This window comes from Cariama cristata, unplaced genomic scaffold (assembly GCF_000690535.1).
Source record: "Cariama cristata isolate BGI_N322 unplaced genomic scaffold, ASM69053v1 scaffold14953, whole genome shotgun sequence".
Lineage (NCBI taxonomy): Eukaryota > Metazoa > Chordata > Aves > Cariamiformes > Cariamidae > Cariama > Cariama cristata.
The window spans coordinates 68,103-88,750 of NW_009607945.1; the positions used below are offsets into that span (position 1 = coordinate 68,103).

At 40.2% G+C, this 20,648-nt stretch overlaps 2 protein-coding genes across 2 annotated transcripts in view; one reads left to right on the forward strand and one right to left on the reverse strand.

Moving 5' to 3' along the window:
• Positions 1 to 20,648, reverse strand: part of DOCK7 (dedicator of cytokinesis 7) — a 106,763-nt gene that overhangs the window by 51,852 nt on the left and 34,263 nt on the right. Inside the window, 4 exon segments of the mRNA XM_009696952.1 lie at positions 14,522 to 14,684; positions 16,258 to 16,351; positions 18,520 to 18,662; positions 19,332 to 19,497. Of these exon segments, the coding sequence (XP_009695254.1) occupies positions 14,522 to 14,684; positions 16,258 to 16,351; positions 18,520 to 18,662; positions 19,332 to 19,497 (566 nt within the window).
• On the forward strand, positions 3,572 to 12,460 carry ANGPTL3 (angiopoietin-like 3). The gene is made up of 7 exons (XM_009696950.1): positions 3,572 to 4,135; positions 5,159 to 5,269; positions 6,091 to 6,208; positions 6,988 to 7,101; positions 8,640 to 8,735; positions 10,623 to 10,895; positions 12,233 to 12,460. Exons 1-7 carry the CDS (start codon positions 3,638 to 3,640, stop codon positions 12,412 to 12,414), a joined length of 1,392 nt encoding a protein of 463 aa, XP_009695252.1. The 5' UTR covers positions 3,572 to 3,637; the 3' UTR covers positions 12,415 to 12,460.

Sequence of the window (20,648 nt, forward strand, 5' to 3'; positions counted from 1 at the left end):
TTCCCTACAGAAAAAAACAATCCTTCAAAAGCACATGCTTATCTTACTTTTTAAACATTGGACATGTTTAATAGGTTTATCAGGTATTATGCATCTTGTTCTACCATTCAAAGCAAAAACTATCAAACCTCCCAGAGCTAAAGTGTTAAGAACCCTAACAATTTCCCACAAAGGTACAATATAAGTGCCGTAAGTGCCGTCCACATCCTGCACGTGCTTTTTTTTCACTTGTTTGAACAGCTCTTCATACATTTCCATTGATATTACCATACAAGAAAATGCTGCAGGAATGACTCAATGCAAACCCTCCAAGATGATCACCGTCCCATGAAGAACCCTAATTGTTCTAACACTTTTTCTAACAGATTTTCAGTAGGGTTGAGTAAATACTGATTTGATGAGTTTCTTTAGAAATTAATCTGAAAAAACTGCAGATTTTAATAGGGCATGATAACCTTCCACTGAACAGCTTCTCATAGACTGGAACCTCATGGACATCCCTCATAAAAGCAATCAATTTTGTCAAAGCTAGATCTCTGGAATAAAGCCCTATGCGATGCAGATCAGAGAATTAATCATAATAAACACTCATTATCACAAAAATTTAAGATTTAATATAATGATTACCATTTGAGCCCTACTTGCCAGACTTTCACATGTGGACTTAAAGTGTCAATAAAAAGGCAGAAGCAGAAAGATTTAAACAGTGTTTCATTTTAGCAGAAGTCCACGTTCAATTCTGTGTCTCTATGTAGACTGAGCTTCCCAACTGCATCACTAGAATATTTTTACTTTGCTCCATCTGGTGACAGACCTACCCAGCCCAACCGCAATACTGCTGAGAAGCACCTGATTTAGGAATACAGCAGACTCCCCACTGGCCAAAGCCAATGTAATACTTAGCCATTGAATAAGCAGCATCAGCCGTAACAAACCTGAATCTCAACCCCCAACCCCGAATAACACAAATAAGTATGTGTACACCTTTCAACCTGTGAGAATCTTGGGTTGTGGACTGCTGTATCTCTAAGCATCAGAGAAGAAACAAATGCACAGTCCTAACTCCTCATTTCTCTGCATAAAACAACTTTGCTCCTGCTGCTCACCTGGAGATCTGACAGCGGCATGAACTCTGTGACGCAGCAAGAAGTCTGAGCACTTTGCTCACCTCTTGGCTGCTTGTTTACCTCCTGAATGTGTTCAACCAGTCAGTTTCCAATAAGTACCTTCTGTTACTTTAGAAATGATGGGGCCATCGTGTTTTCATCAATGCGTCAAAAATTCAGTGCATAATAAATGATCAGCAAGTGAATGGACATACAGGAGCTACAATGAACAGCCCATAACCAAACTCCTCATTTGCCGATAGCCTTCCAGGCTCAAAAGAGTAACTAAGCAAATAACTCCTCTCCACCACGTTACACTTGCCAACAGTGAGCAGATACAGCCCCGTCTCAGCTGGCCAGGCTCAGCTAACTGTGGCTTTACAAGAGTTGTCAACAGAGAGGCATTTAGTTGGTGACAGCCATTCTTCCTGCATCTTACCCGTGCACATTTCCGATCTGATTTAATGCAAGCTGCAGAGAATGGAACAGAACTAGGTGAGCACTGCGGGATCTGTATGGGCCTGCACATACCTCAGGCCTCTTCATAGCTCTTCAGGTTGTCCTGAAAGGCAAAACGACTGCCCAGCTAAAGCATCTGAAGAGCCGGTTAACAACAAGCGGCTGCAATTCAGCTGAAGCAAAGGCTGCTCTGATCCCCGGCAGCACTACACACCAGGGCGCAGAGCTGTTCGTGCCCTCCCGTTCCCCAGCTCTTTGCATGGTGCAGCCAGAGCTGAGACCTCAGGCCAGAATCCTCAAAACTCTCAGTGTTCAGGGATTTTTAAATTATTACTTTGCTGCTTTGCTAAAGTGTTTTAAAATTACGCTTGAGAGACAACTCCTGATTGCTCACAGCCTTTATGATGCTGTGAATTCAGAATTCACAAATATCTGAAACAGAGTAGAAAAAGGAAAATCTTACTTATCCCTTTGCCTTCACAAGTTTATTCCCTACAGGACAATTCTTGGTGCTTGGTCTCAGGAGTGTACAAGGATGAGGACCTTCAAGACTGTCTGCTGCAGTGGGGCAACCTTGCAAGATGAGAAATTACTGGGTTGGTTTTTTATGGGACAGAACTGCACCTTTGGATTGTGAAAATGCAGTGCTGCTTCCTGGTATAGAATAGTGATTACTGTTTGTTTTTAAGGATAATTCCTACATTTGCTTCCACTCTATGCCAGCATATTCTCTTTGAATGAATCCCCATTCTCCCCAGTGCCAGGCCTGACGATCTACATGCTCCTGCTGTTTTTCTATACTTTGCGCAGATACTCCAGTAAGTCTGACCCAAACCATACTGGTACAAAATATTCTCCACCAATTAACTGCAGATCTAAAATGCTTCCATGTTACTTAATTATGGGTAGGGAGGATATATGCCTGCATATTATCAACCCTTCATTACACAGGAAGTTTAATGTATAACAACTTGATTTTTAAAAGAATTTTTCTATTGATGCTTCATATCATACGCATATCGTGCATCTGTACATGAACAACAACAACAACAAGCCCAGGGGAAGAATTACTAAACATACAAGAATCTAGCAAAAACCTGAAAACTCTCCAAAGTACAGACTATATTATGCACGGATTGATTTTGATTTCTTGGATTGCTATGAGTGATTCCAGAAAGAAAAATACCTTTCATTCATACTGCACTACTACTCAAAAAACATACATGCTTCCATGCAGAGACCCACTGCAGAACAGGACATTTATTTCAGAGTACTTGTAGACTTGCTTTATGTAGTGTGAATCTTAAACAGTAGGAAGAATAGTAAGGTGAGAAATGTAAGCGAGGTGTTATTTATCTCACCCGCCTCTGGAAAACAGCTCTTAAAATATAAGTTTTATATGGTGTAAATTACTGCACAAACCTTAACATAGTGGAATCAGATCCAGGCAATCTCTGGACCTAATTCCCTCTTTCTCACTTAATCTGAACTAGATGACAAGTAAATCTGCTGCAGCACAATGAGTTACATCAGGAAATGGTATAAGACAAGAATTAAGTTGTGTGAATCATCTGGGAATATTTTGCCCTTCTGTACCTTATCAACGAGCTGCACAACCTGAAATACAGCGTCCAGTGCTCGTAAGTATGGTAAACCCTTTTATACTCCTGAGGCAATAAAAGGAATCATACAATGCAAACAAGAAGCAATTTAGGCCCTTACCAAGATTATGATCCAAAAATTAATCTATTAAAAAGCGTTGTGCAAAACACACTATATCATCAATAACATTTTATAACAGAACGTCTGGTAGATTTAAAAGTTCAGGAACAATTTAATCAGCAACGTGCCCGTCTCTCAGTTTTATCTTCCCAGATATCAACCTACATTCAAGAGGGGTTACATTCGTTCAAATACACACAGTTTAATGATCAACTTGCTGGTCTGCCTCTTCTAAAATGAAGAGTATAAATAGATCAAATTCTTCAACCCAGAACAGTCACACAGCAAAAACCATTAGTAGGAAAAGTCTCTGCATCCTGAACAACCAGAGAGTATCAGGAGCAGAAAACATGAAAATTGTTCTCGTCTTTCTATGCGTTGCCCCACTTGCTCTTTCAGCTAGAGCTGAGAAGGATTCTTCCTCCTTTGATTCTGCTGCACCTCCCGAGACGAAATCAAGATTTGCCATGTTAGATGATGTACGAATCTTAGCCAATGGACTCCTCCAGCTTGGGCATGGTCTTAAAGACTTTGTCCATAAGACAAAGGGGCAGATGAATGACATCTTTCAAAAACTTTACATTTTTGATAGGTCCTTTTATGAGCTCTCACTGCAAACTAGTGAAATCAAAGAAGAAGAAGAACAGCTCAGACAAACTACGGCCAGACTGCAAATCAAGAATGAAGAGATAAAGAATCTCTCACAGGAGATGAATTCGAAGATTGAAGACCTCATACAAAACAAAATCCAGCTGCAAGAGAAAGTATGGGGACTGGAAGACAAAGTCACTAAACTGGCCATTATCCAGCCTTCAACGCAAGAGACAGAAGAAATTTCTTCACTCAAAGTAAGTAGACTTGTGAAAGCCCCTGACACACAAAGCCAAAGTAAACTGTAACGCTATAATTGGTAGTTATGCAATAGAAGCTCCTGTTTTCCCTTCCTCGTCACTGTACTACTACTGTGTATTTTAAGAAATAAATCGAGACAATCTTGAAAGAATCAGTGTCTTAATCTGATATATTTTTTATTTTGCAATAAAATTCCCCAGTGAAATCAGTGAGAAAATTGTGAAATTATAAGGGTCTGTATCTTTTTCAGTATTTTTTTGCAAATCAGTTTTAAAAAATTCTGTAATAATAATGATAAAAAAATCTTTGCAATCAGGAAAAGGATGTGATTATCAAGCCCAGAGGTTTGTATGTCATCATCTCATTACAAATCAATGCACTAGGAACTGCCTCCTCTGTATAAAACCAGGAAGTTTAAACTTTTAAGGAGGGACATCTACAGTACCTATATGACCTCCAGGACCAAAGAACCTCAGAAGCATTCCTACACTTAATGTCAATACATGCAAATATTTAGGTGGGTATAAGGTTTTAACTTATTAAAGTATTAACTGCATTTTGCAGAAGCATAAAAAGGCTAAGCAACTTGTGTGAGAAAATACTGGATGTTTGTGTCAAAGCAAAAAGATGAATCTGGATCTCCCAAATCCCCAGCTAATACCCTAAATGCTGGGAACTGTTCCCTTTTTTGATCAGTGGCATACATCTAGTCAAATCAAGGGCCAACTTCACAGAACATAATTGTTCTGGATATGAAAATGGAAGGAAATTAGCAACAACAAAAAAGGTCTACAAAGATGCCAGCACTTTGTCTCAAGAAAATGGGTGTTCACTTCAGAGGCAAAGAAATTTGCCCCTTCAGAGGCAAAGCAGGCAACCGTTTGGAAAAGGAAAGGCAAAGTTAAATGGTTTGTGCCTCTTGAAACCGGCCCTGTGACAAGAGTTACGGAGGCAGTGCCACCGTGAAGGTCTGTTGCTGCTTCTAACCACAACCCTCCTCCCTCCTTTCCTGTCCTCAGGCTTTCGTGGAGCAGCAGGACAACCACATCAAGCAGCTTCTCAAAATCGTAGAGAACCAGCATGTGCAACTCGACAGACAGCACAATCAAATAATGGAGCTGGAGGACAAGGTACAGGAACCATCTCTATTTCTCTTTTCAGAATTTGTCATCTCTCATAACACAGGAGTCCATGGCCCAGCTATTCATTGAGTCAGCCATTCCTCTTGTTCAGGCTATAAACAATTTTGACCTCAAACAGGTACCTTTTTGGGGGAGAGACTGCTGTGCTGCCAGGCAGGGGGCTATGGCCAGGGCATAAAATGACCAAGAACACAGCTTTGAAATACTGTCTATCAACACCAAGCAACTGTATTTTCCGACTGCTAATTTTCTTTTTTTTCCCTCTTACTATCTATCATGTTATTGTTCTTTCATTGGTCTTCTAAGTATTACTACTTTCTACCTCTTTCTTCTTTTCCGCTTCTCACTCCAATAGGGAGCCATGTTCTGCAGTTCAACATGTGTCACCGTGACGCTGGGTATAACTGACACGCACATATTTAATGTATATCTAAGAAGAGGCTATAAAAGGAAAATGCATTTTGGCCTAAGGAACCGTGGGTGCTGTGCTCTTTAGATGTTGGTATTATTTGTCTAAGCCATGTCACCTGAGGAAGTAAGTTAAATCTGTTTGCCCATTAAGGTGTACCTCATGAGAACGGGTCATTTACTTGCCTCACGAATCCTACTTTCTTTGAGCAGCCAACGTTCATACAACTGAAATCCACCAGCACAGTTCTAAAGTTATTTTTATGTTGTAAATTAGGTATTCTAAAGGATTAGATTCACAAGAAAAATTCTTCTCTGCATGACATCGTTCAGTTTGATACATGAATCTCATCACTTCGGAGCCTTGGGAAATTAACAGTCTGCAATTACTGCTCTTTCAGCTAAACCACATAGAGCTCCAGGACCTCACAGAGAACTCCTTCACAGGGGAGCAAACAGAACCAGAGGCCACCCCCTTTCCTGTGCGCAACGCCCCAGCTGTAACATACACCTCTGATGGTGAGACCTTCTCTCTTAGACGTGACTACACGATACACTGCATTCGCAGTATTCTCTGTGAAAGTTTTGTGTTGGTTTTTAATAGTCAAAAACTAGAAGCGAAAGACTATTATGTTATATACAGCACGGTGGGAAGGAGCTCAGTTTCCTGCTTTGGAAAAAACGTCACCACCTACTTAGCCCCACCATACGTGTACTTGTCTCTGGGGTGACACACAGGAACAACAGCCAGGAACAATGCAGTAATCCTGTCCTCAGTCTTCACCCTCTACTCACCTCTTGTAAACACGTGCAGTGACCATCCTTTTATTGACACTTCTGGTGTTGCCAATGCCTGACTTGGAGAATATGGACAGAGAACTAATTTACTTCACACTGGCTAATCATTAGATTTGGAAGAGCTCTCTTTAAAGTTGAAAGGCATTTTTGAACTGCAACAATGGGAATGGTATTTATTGGGAACTTTACAAGGGGTAAGAAAGTCCATTTGCCAGAGTCTAGTCTTAGGCCTTACAAACTTTCCAAAATTATCTAAATTGAAATTTGCCTAACTTAAAAAAATATAGGCGGTCCAATCTACGTACAACTTGGCAGCTGTACTACCAAGCCAAAAGCAGTTTGTCCATTTCATGACATTTATGGCAAAATAAAGTTACCAAAAAGATTGTTCCAGTTTTTGTTTTGGCTCTATCCCATATACAAATTCAAGTTACAAAGCTGGATTAAAATGTACCACATTCAGAATAGGATTTGTAATTGTCTGATGTTTGCTTTCCTAGGTCCCGCTCCTGACTGCACTGCTCTTTTTAACAGCAGCATACAGTCCAGTGGTGTGTACACTATTAAGCCCAACGGCTCAGAAGCTTTTGATGTCTACTGTGAAAGGAAATTTGGTAAGACAGCTGTGCTAGCAATAGCCCAATTTTCACAGAAGTAGTTTCTTACAAGCCAAAAAACTGTGTCCCATCCCAAAGTACACAAAAACTTATCGTGATTTACGTGTCCTCTTGACTTCTCTTACTGGCCTGTCTGCTCTGAACTCAGGTCTCCCACATCCTGAAGTCTCCTTAATACTGCTTTCATTCTGTACTCACCTCTTGTTTATACCAAGGAAAGGACTTTCTATCATGTGGCATAAATTAAGTCTATTAAAAAAAACCAAGCCCCTCTAGCTATAGATAATTAAAATGGCAATTATAAATGCCACTATATTGCAACCATGAATAGCTTTTCCAAATAAAAGCAAACAGTAAATATCTTAGTAAAATTTTGCTTCATTAACAAGGGTTATTGCTTGACACTTAGATATACCAAATTAACCCAAAGAGATGAGTCCTGGAGACAGCATTCTTGTATCATGCTTGGGTGAGTCAGTAGCTGTGTATCATCTAGGTCCAGAACTGCCATGGATGAGAATACACAGCACCTACCCAAGCTCTATCTTTGTAAGAAACTCATTTGTCTGTTCCTTTTTGCCACTACCCAGAGATCACACATCGTTTGGCCAGTTCACTGTTCACCATTTTTTTCCACCCGCAGTGCTGCTCTGTGCGTGTCCTGCCCAGGTTCCCTGCATGGTCCCTTTGCCACGGCTACCCGGAGAGCCTGGGAACACGCCGATGCAAACGTGGCAGGGCCATGTCATTTATTTGGATGTGTAAACAGAACGGCATGGGGTTGCCCTGTGCAAAAAGCTCCTTTGCTTACATTTGTTGAAACGGGTAAAACGAGGGTGTCATGACCTGGTCAGGAGAAAGACCCCACTGCAGCCCTGGCGTGGATATGGCCTCCAACACTTCATACCTTCTGTGGAGTTGCATTCCCAGCAGCTAAGCACTATCAGTAGAGGAAGACTGACAATCTGATCAAATGTCTGGAACATTTCATATCTCTTTTTTATCATTTTCTCTATGTTTGTGTTTCGCAGCCCTCATAAACAAACAAAACCCAGTTAAGGCTGCTCAACAAAGTCAGTCCAGTGAGTTGAGTCACCACAAGTGTGGCAGAGGACACTTGAACGGCCCTGCATTCTGTTCAGCTGTGCTCACTTTAATTTTTTTCATGAAGATTTAGGCTAACTCATTCTACCTCAAAAGTGGAGCGCCCAAGAACACGCTCATGGACAGCTAATAAGGCCAAGGCCAAGCTGAGTTGAGCATCTGCTCTCTGTACAGCCGAAAGGCTGTGCAGCTCAGTACACACGCACTCAGGTCTCTTGCCAAATGAGGAGTAAGTGGGATTCATATGGAGCCACCTTCAATGCAAACCCATTTTCTTCTTCTCTGTGGTAGACAGCGAGCTCGCGTAAGGGCAGCCACAGCAGTGCAGTCTGCAGGTCGGCAGCTGATGGTCCCAGTTACTTTCCATCTTCTCACTAGTGCTTTAAACACTTAAGCCAGGCTTGTGACTTATTTCCCCTTTGCATTCGCAGGCAGCTCCTGGACTGTAATCCAGAACAGAGTGGACGGATCACTAGATTTCAACCAAACCTGGGATGCCTATACAAATGGCTTTGGTGACCTCAATGGTAAAAATGCCTTCTTTTGTGTCTTTTCTTTGTATCAGTTGATTTGAGAAGCTGAATTGTCTTACAGAAAGGTGTTCGCATGAGAGCGGACAAAACCTGCAATCAAATCTGAACAGCTCACCTAATTACTAGAACACCAGAAAGTGCTTACCAGAAAAAAATAACTCAGTAAAATTCTCAAAGGCACACCTTCAAATGTGTGTTTAGAAACTTTTGCTGAATCAAGGCCAGTCTGCTTTAAATGCTATTTTAATTATCAAGATTTTACTATTTATAAAAACATCTCCCAAAGCCTTTAAAACATACACAAATGCAAAACCTCATCGATTTGCTGTCACTACTTTCTCTCAAACTTTCTGCGGTCCTGTTTCCCTTAAAACTGCCACACCAGTTTTTCCAGCCTCAAGAGAGCCCGGGGCTGTGTGTGCTCCCCTCCACAAACACACCTGGCTTCTCCATGCCGCGACCAATCCCCTCCATGGCCGGACAGGGTGAGGAAACACCCACATTCTCCTGTTAATCATCAACTCCAAAGAATTCGTAGCACCAAGTGCTGCCCAACAGCCTCCCCATCCCAAGTATTTTCCCAATTTTTCTCGTACAGTGAGGTGAGTCTACTTTTGTTTAGAAAATATTCTGACTTTCCAGGCACAGCACAGATCAAAACCTCACCAATGTGGGCAGCAATACTGACTGACTTCCACCTCTTCTACAATAAAGAGCTGCCATATGTCAACCTTTCCCACATTTTGGGACAGTAGCTCACAACTGAGGTAGACTTTTACCTGTATAGTTTGTCTGATCATATTGAATGCTATAGTTGCTTCTTGATTGGTCTCCAATTCCCATATACGACACCAACATGGAGCCACACCTTTTCAGTGTCAGAAAGATTTTGCGGAGGATCACAGCACTCCCAGCTATGTCCTACTCAGTTCTATGCTGCATATTCTAAGGTGATAAAATGTAACAGGCTACTGCTCCTTACCTGTACATGTGGGAGTATTTTACTGAATCATCTTGTCTTCTCTTGCTTTAAATGCCACCTGCATGTATGGCGCTCACATTCAGCTACACAATTTCTACATGTGGCAATTACCTATTGTGCACTGATACCACCGGCACTGATCATAAGCTACTTAATGAATTTAATTTATGAAACTAATTAAACTAATTATCAAGAATTCTAGTAAAAGAAAAATGCTCAAATTAAATTCACTTTGTATACCAGGGTATCGAAACCTCAGTTTAGTTCTACAGCTCTTTCCTGAAAAAATGCAACAATTGCAATTAGGTTTTATATATGTCATTTGCTTCATTTGTCACACAGTTCCAATTATACATGTTTTAAATGTCTTGGGCTCCCTCTCAAGAGTTTCACAAGAGGTGGGAAAGTTAAGAGAGAAGCTCCAGTTCATTTATATCTCTTGCTTTTATTGATCACTGGTGTGCAATTAAGAAGAGGTAAACAAAAAGAATGTAGCAGGAGACCTCTGAAAAGATCAACAGTCCCCAAGACTCATATTATTGATTTAATTAAAGCAATGAATAAATCCTTTTAAATACTGTATTTCCACACATACTACCCACAGGTTATCTGTAAAAACAAATTCAATGGCAGTGTGAGCGACACGAGGTTTTAGGGAAAGTTTATCACATAACCCCTTCCCCACTAACTCTCCGCCTGGTGACTTCTGTCCCCTAACCCTCACCTCTGACATCTCTTGATTCGGATATTGCATAGCTTATTTGAACACGTATTTTCAAATACTGGTATTATAAAGGTGAATGAGCTATCTGAGGTATGGGTTAGAGATGTGAAAACCATGGTAAATGTGTTAATGCCTAGCTCCATATTAACAGCATCTATTTACTACAACTTTGCAGAGGAATTCTGGCTGGGCCTGAACAAGACCTATTCCATTACTAAACAAGGGGACTACATCTTACGGATTGAGCTGCAGGACTGGAAAGATAATAAACGTTACATCGAGTATGCATTCAGCTTGGGAGGCCCCGAAACAGACTACTCTCTCCAGCTTTCACGGATCTCCGGGAGCATCCCCAACGCCCTGCCAGAGCAGACAGAACTGCGGTTCTCAACTGCAGACCGTGATGTGGACTTAATAAATGACTTCAACTGTCCAGAAAACTACCTAGGTATCAGTATGCTGGGTATATTAACACAAGAGTTTCTTTGTTACATGAAGGATGCTTTAGCGGGTAGTTACTGATATTAGCCTGGCTTTAGATACAGAAAAGAGAGGGCAGTAGCATCTTTCTGCTTGCAGCAAAGGGCAGAAGACGTTTTTCATTGGCAGATAGCAAGGCCCTACAATGAGGCATCACCTTTCTATTTTACAGATAGGTAAAACTAAAGCACAGCGAGGCTGTGCAAATGACCAATATCAGAAACAGAAACAGCAGCACAGGTAAAAATAAAACCCCAGGATGAGATTCTGAGCTATGAAGTAAAGGGCGGTTCTTCCTGATGCCTAGTCTGGTGTGGCAGCCCCAGGTCGGATTAATCCCTCCTTGCAAAAAAAAACAGAAGACAAACCGAGTCTTAACTTCATTCTGACTACAACCCAAATGTTAAGAATGATGATGAGTTTCCATTCAAAGGCAGATTTCAGCTGTTTGTCAAGTAAACACGATATAATCACTCTCAAAAGAGCAAGAGAGATGCAAGGCTGAAGATATTTCTCCTTAAAGATAATGTGGCTAAAGGATTCCTAATTCTTTGATTTTCTGAAGCTTTTATGTTTTGCCAGTTTATAGCAAAAAGCAAACAATTGAAAAAGCAATTAAGTGATTAAACCACAGGACACGGAATTGCCCTCCAGCCACCTGCTTCATGCAACAAACATTCCATACGTCATTCTGGGCTTGAAAACTGGTAATGTCTGAAACAATGCTGAGAGTGTTACTCAGCTCTAGTGACCATAAAGCAGATGGCCAATGACTTCCAAAGTGCTAAACTTTCATTTTTAGCACAGAGCCACTGCCAGTCCTTTGCAAGCAGAACTGGGCTTACAATCTCAGCTTGTGATTAAGGATACTAGCCAACAAAAAAAGAGAATTTGTTTACTAAAGGCTCTTCAGTCTCCTGTAGATGCAGAGATTTAACTATTTGTACCCGAGAAAAATATCAGCAAGTAAGAGGGTCACAGGAAATACGAAAGTGTGGAGCTAACTTCGTAGGTGTCCCAGTTCAGTGGCAGCATTTGTGTGTGCCATTTGCTACGCACCACTACCTTTATTTGAAGCAGACAATAACAGGGAGCACAACATCTTTGTATTGGCCCTCAACTTGCAAGTGTAAGAGGGTATACGTACAAGCACCGTTTCTTTTGAGTATACTGGGTAATTGTCACTTTTGCTGGAACTGTTCTAAACAAGATTTATGTTGCAAACAGGAGCTGTCTACTCGGAAACTGAGCACAATATATTAGAGTACAACTGACAGTAACTGACATTACCATATTTTTCCTTAGGAGGTTGGTGGCACAGTGAATGTGAGGAAACCAATCTTAACGGGAAATATGTCGCACCAAGGTCAAGAGGAAGACTAGACAGAAGAAAAGGCTTATACTGGAAGCCTAAGAAAGGAAGATACTACTTACTCAAGTCAACCAAAATAATGATACACCCAACAGATTTAAAAAGTTTTGACTGAATGCTCAACCTGATGCATTGTAACTCCAAACATATACACTGAACATGACTACATCAAAGAAGTTCAGGTTATGTTTAATAACAGATGCATGTCTAAATCCATACACTGTACAGTGTATTCTCCAAGACATAAACCCGAGGCATGTTTGGTGAGTATTCTCGTTCCCTCTAGTCTCAATGTCAATGCGCTGTAACTTTCCTGGAGCTTTTACCTCTCCAGGATGAAACTCTAATGCCTAGGAATCAACCGCCTATTCACGTATTAGCCTATACTGCTTGGGGGAATGGGTTTTCAGGCTGTTGCATTTGTTTCTGGGTTGTAAAGTAGGGAACACAAAAGGTGTTTCAGTAAACAAAGGGCTGGCAAAATGCTACAGAAGACATTTAGGTATTAATCTATAGGGGAAAAAAAGAAATTTTGTTTCATAAAGTAATTAATTTTATGTTTGGTTCATGAAAGATGGGTAATTCCCCATTTTAGGGTTCCGTGTATTTCCAGACAAATTTTCAGCAGTGCAGCTCAGGCCAGTCTTCACTGAAGCACTGTACTCACGCAGCTATAGATGTGTACACACACATGAAGTAAGCCAGTGCACAGGCCTCGTCTTTTAGATACCACACTTTGAAGAATAACTTAAGAACTACGCTTTCTGACTGAAAGTTAAGAGCTAAGCTTCAAAGCTTACTGAAACGAATAAGAGATGTTTTCTTCTCATTTGAAATGGAATCAGAGCCATCCCTTTGCGACATTTTAGTACACCTAACCAAGAAATTAAAAGAAAGACCAAGCGAGCACATGACAAAACACCTTTCAGACAGAGATCAGTTGCCTGTGGGGCAACTCCAATGGAGTTAATGGCACCAACCAACAAATCCTGTAGGCACAACCTATGTGACAGTGTTGGTCCTGCTCCTGAGAACACATTCACATTTGTGTAACTTCAGCTGCAGAACACTATAAGGCAGAAGGACTATTGACATGCTTGGGGATGGCCGGCCGTGGAAGTGTTGACTGACAAAGACCCCAATTCTGCAGTTATGTTGAGTCATATTGACTTGCATATCTTACCTAACCCTTGTACAGTATGGATTTTTTATCTCAACATTTACAATCTTACAGAAAATGGTTTTAAATTGTAATTTGTCAGAGTGAAACGACTGTGAACAGAACGTGCTAATTACAGAAAAACTGCAAAAATACTTTTACTGCTTGCGGATTTATTACAAAGAAGAGATCGCACAGTGCTGCTTATTTGTACTGGTGTATCGTAACATTTAATTACCTCTCCAACCTCTAAAAATAAATAAATAAATAAATGGAACTTTTGAAAATCTATGAGATATGGAACTTGACTAAGCTCTTTCTTGTAAGCTTTGATTTATAAAAACCTGGTTTGTATTTATCTACCTTTTACAACAAGAAGTAACAGATTTGGTGAGTAAATTGGTGAAATTACTCAGCTGAAGAAGACAATTCCACTCAGATGTGTAATGTCTTCAAAGATACTGTGAAAAAGCTTTAAATGAATAGTGGTACATAATGAAAAGATATCTGCTCCCTGCCTGGGCTTACGTTATAGAAAGGTTATTGATTCCCAAGATACTTTAGAAAAATTTCTTATCTTCCGGATCAGAAGATTTTTTTTCCCAAGCATTGTAAACAAAGAAATTGCTTTTAAATCAAAATGGAAATATGAACAAAGGGTTTATGCATTTTCTTCATTTTTATCCCCCGCTTTAAAGAAAAAAAGTCAGTCATTGAAAGTGTCAGAAAGTAATAAAAACAGTAAAAAAATAATGACCTTAGCAGACAGACAAATTAAAAAACCTAAATAAAACTGAAAAGAATTCAACTAAATTTCACTGTGAATTTTGGGAAATGGAGAAACCTCTCTCATGTTCCTGTTCACAGCCAAATGTTATGCAAATATGTTTGTCCCTTCACAACTGTGTATACTCTGCTGTGTCAGTCTGGACCCTTTTTGTGCCTCTGGCACAGCAGATCTACTGATACAGCAAGTTTTGCAATAAAACAGATGATAAGATAGGAATTCCTAGACTTGCCAGTCTCAGGCCCTGAAATGTGAAACGTATTTCAAAACTCTAACCTGTATGTGGTATTTGGAACGTAGACATCCCTGGCAGGAAATTCCAGGATTTCTCTTGTAGGTCTAACTCTGCTGTCTGGGTAAAGTTTGACTTGCAGCAACTCTGGAGTTAGACAGTAATGGGGATTCTCTGGAGCTGGAGATATGTCTATCTTTAGTTGAGCTGTAAGAAGAAAATTATTTTATTACACTAAGTAGAAGCTAATTTAAATCAAAAAGCATTTTCATGCTTTGTTTCTTCAGGTTAATATCCTATATATTAATTTCATAAATAAACAAATGATAAATTAGACCCAATGTGGATTTGTTAAAAGCAAGTAACAGTGAATCAAACTGATATCTATGGCAACGGGGTACCAGATAACAAGAACCAACAGAAAAGATGTATCTTAACAAGTCCCAAATGCTGTTCTCATAGGCAAGTTGGGGAAATACAGTCTAGGTAATGCTACTGTGAGGCCCAACTATTGTTAAGAACAATACTCAAAGTCTCATCAGGAATCTTGCCTCTCAAACTGGAGGCATACATCAGGAGCTGCTGAAAGCTAATCTGCAACAAGATTATTGAATATTTTCCTTAGCAAGTCAGCCGAGAGTATTGACAGCACACTTAGTGTTGGTGGATGGCACTGAGGCCGGAACGATTGTAAAAAATTTGGAAGACAGGAGAGCTGGAGAAATGGCATCAAATTACTAAGGTGAAACATAAGAAAGAGCGAAGGACATGCATTAAGAAGCAGAGGCCAAACATTAAAAAAAAAATTGGCATGGATCAACTCTGTAGAAAAGGTCTGGGTGGCAGCAGTGACAATAAGCCGGTGTCCAGAAGAAAGCTACAATTATTCTAAGATATATTAATGTAGTGTCATGTGTGAGACATTGAAGACAAATTTGTCTGCTTTGCTTGGCATGAGGTCTTAGGAGGAACAGCATAACCAGTTTAGAGCACCATGCTTGAAGAAAAGCATGGACAGGTTAAAGAAACTGTAGCAGAGAGTAACGGGCAATTTTAAAAATCACAGTCTTTGATGAAGGGTTCACAAAAACCCAAGATTGGCTAGGCTACAAAACAGAGGCGAATAAGAGTGAACTCATAACAGTATTCCAGTCCATGAAAGGTTGTGATAACTGCCCTGAGGGCATGACAGACCATAATCAGATTAATTTGCAGCAAGATAATTTTCAAAGTTTTCATAATACCTAACCTCACTACAAGGACAGCTAAGTGCTGGGAGGGATGATCTAAGGAAGCAGCAGGATTGCTGTCACTGGAGATTTTTAAGAACAGGTTAAACAAATATTGTCAGGAATAGCACAGGTCAGGGACCAGTGATGTTTCACTGCTGGTGTGCCAGTGGTTTTATTTCCCTTTCTCAAACAGAGGTGGAGTCTGTTCCTATTAACCAAGGGGGAGCCAGAAGAGAGATCTCCTCTCAGCTAGAGAGTGGTATTTTACCCAGGAAAACAGAGGCTCCTCAATCCCTGCTGGGTTTAGGGTTTTGGAGTTTGCATCCTCTTCTGATAGATACTACTCTCAGTGCGACAGGAGCTGCATGTGCACATCTAGCAGTGAAATACCTGCCAAAATGCCATCTTTAGTGCTTGTGGTCTACCAGGGATTGCTCTCGATGACTTCTTAGTGTTTTTTCATCTGCTCACTTATAAGAACTCGGTAGCAATTGAGAAAGACTAACCAGATACCTTAACATATGAGTCAAAAAGATTTCGTTCAATACCTGTGATAGGTCTCAATCTCCGTAACACTGATGATGGCCGTCTCATGTCAGCAAGGAACTTGTACAAATCTTCATCGCTCAGGCGATCTCCCTCCTGTTGGACGTTGGGAGGAAAGTGGTTATCTACACAACGCTTCAGGATTGCAAGAGAAGGAATAAACCATCTAATGCTATAGTCTCTTTCCTCTAATATCAAAATGTACCTTCCCTCTCAGAACAAGGTGTTAACATTAACATGCTAAATTACAGTTCATTTCACCATCCTTTTTCCTTCCTTTTTTCCTTATTAATCATCACGACAGCTGCAGGAACTTCTCATTGAAAACCTTTTCTCTCCCCATCAATATTATCTTTTTCAAAACTGAAAATGGCTGTTAAAAGATTTCCCCAAAATATCCAATTTTTGGCAAGTATAATAGTTTGGAAAAGTATCCGTCATTCAGGTAGTGATCCTCATTCCTTCTCCTTTGCCTTTTCTTTGGTATGAGTCTATAAGAACCTTACTTTTCAGGAGAAGATTTAAGAAATGGTGGGAAGTGGAAGGACTCTGTTGTCAGAGTAGCTCAGAATTTTGTTAATTTTGGAAACATTATAGAAAATGTGAGACTGCCACCCTCTATCCAAAAGCAGAAGGTATCTGAAAATAAAGGTACTAAATCACAATATGAAAAAATAAGCAAATAGAAGAGAAACGCTCGGTAGTATTCAATTAATTGTACTCAACAGGAGGAAAGGAAGGGAAGATAAAAAATAAAAGATACAAAAGAATCAGAAACTTAAAAATCTTAAATCAACATTTGGCAATTTTTAAAGGACAAATTAATAAAACAAGCTGTTTCAAAGTTGTCAGGTGAAAACAATCTCGACAAAGTAAATAAATATATGCTTTTGTAAATCATTACTTACTTAGTGACCAGGTTTGAAATGGTATATATTACAAAGAGAGCTGCAGAACACAGGCAGTGGAACGGCCGCATTAGCAAACCTGTAATACTTTTTTTCCTTTTCCCTTACTTTCTACATTTTGGGTGATTACATTACACAATCAGATTTTATTAACACCGCAAGTAAAAGGAACTTCCTGTGCCCCAGAGACCCCAGAGATACCATTCATAGAGCCCAGTTTCAGTCATACGGAGTTTCATGAAAGCAGGGAGCACTAGAGACATGAGTCATCCTCCACTTGCATTGTTTGCACCAGTAAAACTTGATGCCCTTGATGACATTTCTCCTTATTTACACTACTGTATTTAAAAGCAGACTTTGGATGGCTACCCAGAGTTAAAGTGGCACGTAACCAAAACATTCAGGAAAAAAAAAAAAAAAAGAGCTTAACCAGCTTTCAGAATCTAGAATCTAAATCTTTGTATTCCCAATGATTGAGAAATCAGTCCAAAAAATATCTGGTTGTACACTAGTAAATCGCTTCTTATACACAAAGGTGACATTGAAATAACAATTTTCCTCAACCAGATGTGGCATTAAGCAAATCTTAGCAAAAATTAATGAACTGAAACCATTTGCTAAGCTTAACTAAAAATTTTATTCCATTTAATCATGTTTTCTGCTGCTTCTCAGGAAAATCCCAAGCTCTGGCTAAGAAGAGCTGACACTCAGCAAAGCAGCATCAGAAGTGAAATGCTTTGTTTCCTCAGGCATCCCTGGATGTGTCCAGGGAACTGATGCCAACCTCAAATCACATTGATGAACCTGGTTCGGAGTCTGCTGATGTTTCAATGGGATTGTCTATCACCCAATGAAACCAAAGAAATCAACTGACCATCATGAAAAAGGCTATGCAAATCCTAGATTAGGACAAATATTTGGAATACTTTTCGGCACATACTAATCCAAAGTTATCCTCAGTTTTATTGAACTTGCTTCTATGAGCATTTTTCCAAATATGTCTACCAAAAGGCCAGCCAGTGATTTTTCCAATGCATGTTAGAAAAATCTGGAGCAAAATAAACTGGTGTTCTTCTGTGGAGACCCAGTTCTATTAGGTGGAGTGGTTACGTCACTATGGCATAATGATGCTTTATCATTCAAGTCAAAACCAGCTGAAGATCAATCAACTGTGGAACCACTGCTGGCAGAAATACGCACATGGTATAATAAACCCACTGCATCCTGTTATCAGGGATCACACACTACATGCACTGAAAGCATCACAAATTAATCATTCAGGTTTAAATTGACTTCACATGATTGAACTGCTCTGTCCAAGGACCAACTCCTTAATTAGACAGCTTCATACAATACCTGTTTAAAGAAGTTTGTCACTGTCAGAGTAGCTGGTCTAAAACTGGTCAAATTGCAAGCCTCATCCCCACTTGTGGTTCTCTCTAATGAACGCCTCCCGACAATACTGGAATTCCGCCTCTCTGACCACGATCCTTTACGTTCTTCAAAAAATAAAAATAAAAAGGGTTAAGAATTAAAAAAAAAAAGAAGAAAAACAACAGTCCAAGAGCCTACTTTTGTTCCAACCAGGATTTTCTACACAAGAAGATAGGTGCTGCATTTGGAAATTATGCAATAAGCGTGATAGAAGAGGTGGTTATGCTAAGACAATCACACTCCTGAGGCATCAGGAGGCTATGAAGCACAGCTGACTACTTCTGCTCCTCTCACAGCAACCTCACCCCAGTGCCTTACTGCTATTATAAAAGTCTTTATCGTGTGGAGATTTATGTATTTCTCTTGCTCTGAAAGATGATGAAGTTGGCAGTTTTGGGGATGCTGAAGAGCAGTTTCAGATGAGCTATGTGGTTCACAAAGATTAATCCACTCCTTTGGAAAATGTTCATCGGCCTGTAACGCTCTCTCAGTCTTAGAAGCCTGGTTTTAAATAATATAACAGATGGTTTGCTTGTAAAATCCTTGAAAGATAAATCCATTTGTTATCATGGACTTTTCTGTTTTATTTCAACCATGACCCAAAAGTATCAGAAGGCCTAGGGCAGGGGAAGGAAAGCGATAAAAGGAGCAATGGCAGCTACAGGGTATGAATCAAGACTTCACTAAACTCTGGATTTGTCCACATTCCCTCATGCAGATGCTAGATACCGTACCTCCTGTGCCAACTTCTACTTCTGTGGAATCTCTTTCCAAACTTCCAGCGCTGCTCACAATGTTCATTAAATGAATGGCTGTCCAGGCAAAAGGCATTCGATACTTGCCTAGTCTTTGGCAAAATTGTTCCGCCTGGCATTTCAGTTTTTCCAACTTTTCCTTATTCTGTGAAGAAAATATTTAATCCAAGAGATTTAAAGGAGAGGAACAGGAAGAAAGCTTCATTTAGCAAAATCGGTAACGATAGTATCTTTTCTAACTCGCAATGATTTCGTGCTTCAATAGCACCTTCTAGAGGAGGATCACGAAGTGCTATACAAATGGACTTTGGCTTCACAAAACTGCCATCAGGCCAACAGCACCAGACACAGGACAGCCTGTGAGTCAGAGCAGCTGGCTTCATGCTCTTAAGGCTCCTGAATAGCCTGGCAAATCCCAGCGAGCTCATCTGCCCACTGCCCTTTCAAGAAAAGCTGAATTTTAGTCTATGAAGTCTGAAATGGTCTTTCTTAATGGGATTTTATGCAGCCGGTGCTCAGATCATCCGGAGTTGCATGGGAAACTGAAAACGTTCTTTAAGTAAGCAGTATCATACTCATTTTGTTGAGGAAGAAAAGGAATGAGAGTGAACTTTTCCATAATTCTGCATATTAAAGAGCAATTTTTTGCTTTAGAAAGGTTGCTACCTACAGGCCTTTAAGAAGTCCCCAGACAGGGAGCTGGATAACAACAGAGCGCGCTCTGTCGCTCAGATACTTCTAGTTGAGGACATGCTTATGCACCTGGCTGGGAAGGAGATCTTGAAAAATCACCTTTTCACCTACACTCCCAAGCAACCTGCAAATCCAATTCCAAAATTTCACTTAGGCACAGGTCAACTTGTTGATCACAGGAAATGTAGGTTTTTACTTCATATACCTGAGGTGAAAAGCATCCACTTTCCATATTGTGATGCAGTGATATAGAGACAGAGATAGAAAGAAAACGTGAACTTCTTCAGCTAAAAATATATTAGAACTTCAGGAAGGCAAAACTTCGTTACAGTTTGATCAAAACAAACAAATGAACAGCCCAGCTCCTTTGAAAAAAGCATAATGGGAAGCCAAAGCACTTCAGAAAAATAAATAGTAGCCTGTGGGGGAAAAGATCGAGGAAAGGCCATAGTCCAGGTGCCACTGAATTCTGCAGGTGCTACCAGCATTCCTGTTTGCTCCTGAACCTACCAAACCTGCAATCCCCCCCAGATTCCAACACACTACAACGAGCAACCAGCTGCCAACAGCTGGAAATAAGATGGCATTCTTCCCTGTAGGGAA

Excerpts from the sequence above, each read along its gene's own strand:
- ANGPTL3 (XM_009696950.1), top strand. The coding sequence starts at position 3,638 with ATGAAAATTGTTCTCGTCTTTCTATGCGTTGCCCCACTTGCTCTTTCA. Across the intron at positions 6,209-6,987 it reads TGTAACATACACCTCTGATG|GTCCCGCTCCTGACTGCACT; the intron begins GTGAGACCTTCT and ends TTGCTTTCCTAG. Across the intron at positions 7,102-8,639 it reads CTACTGTGAAAGGAAATTTG|GCAGCTCCTGGACTGTAATC; the intron begins GTAAGACAGCTG and ends TTGCATTCGCAG.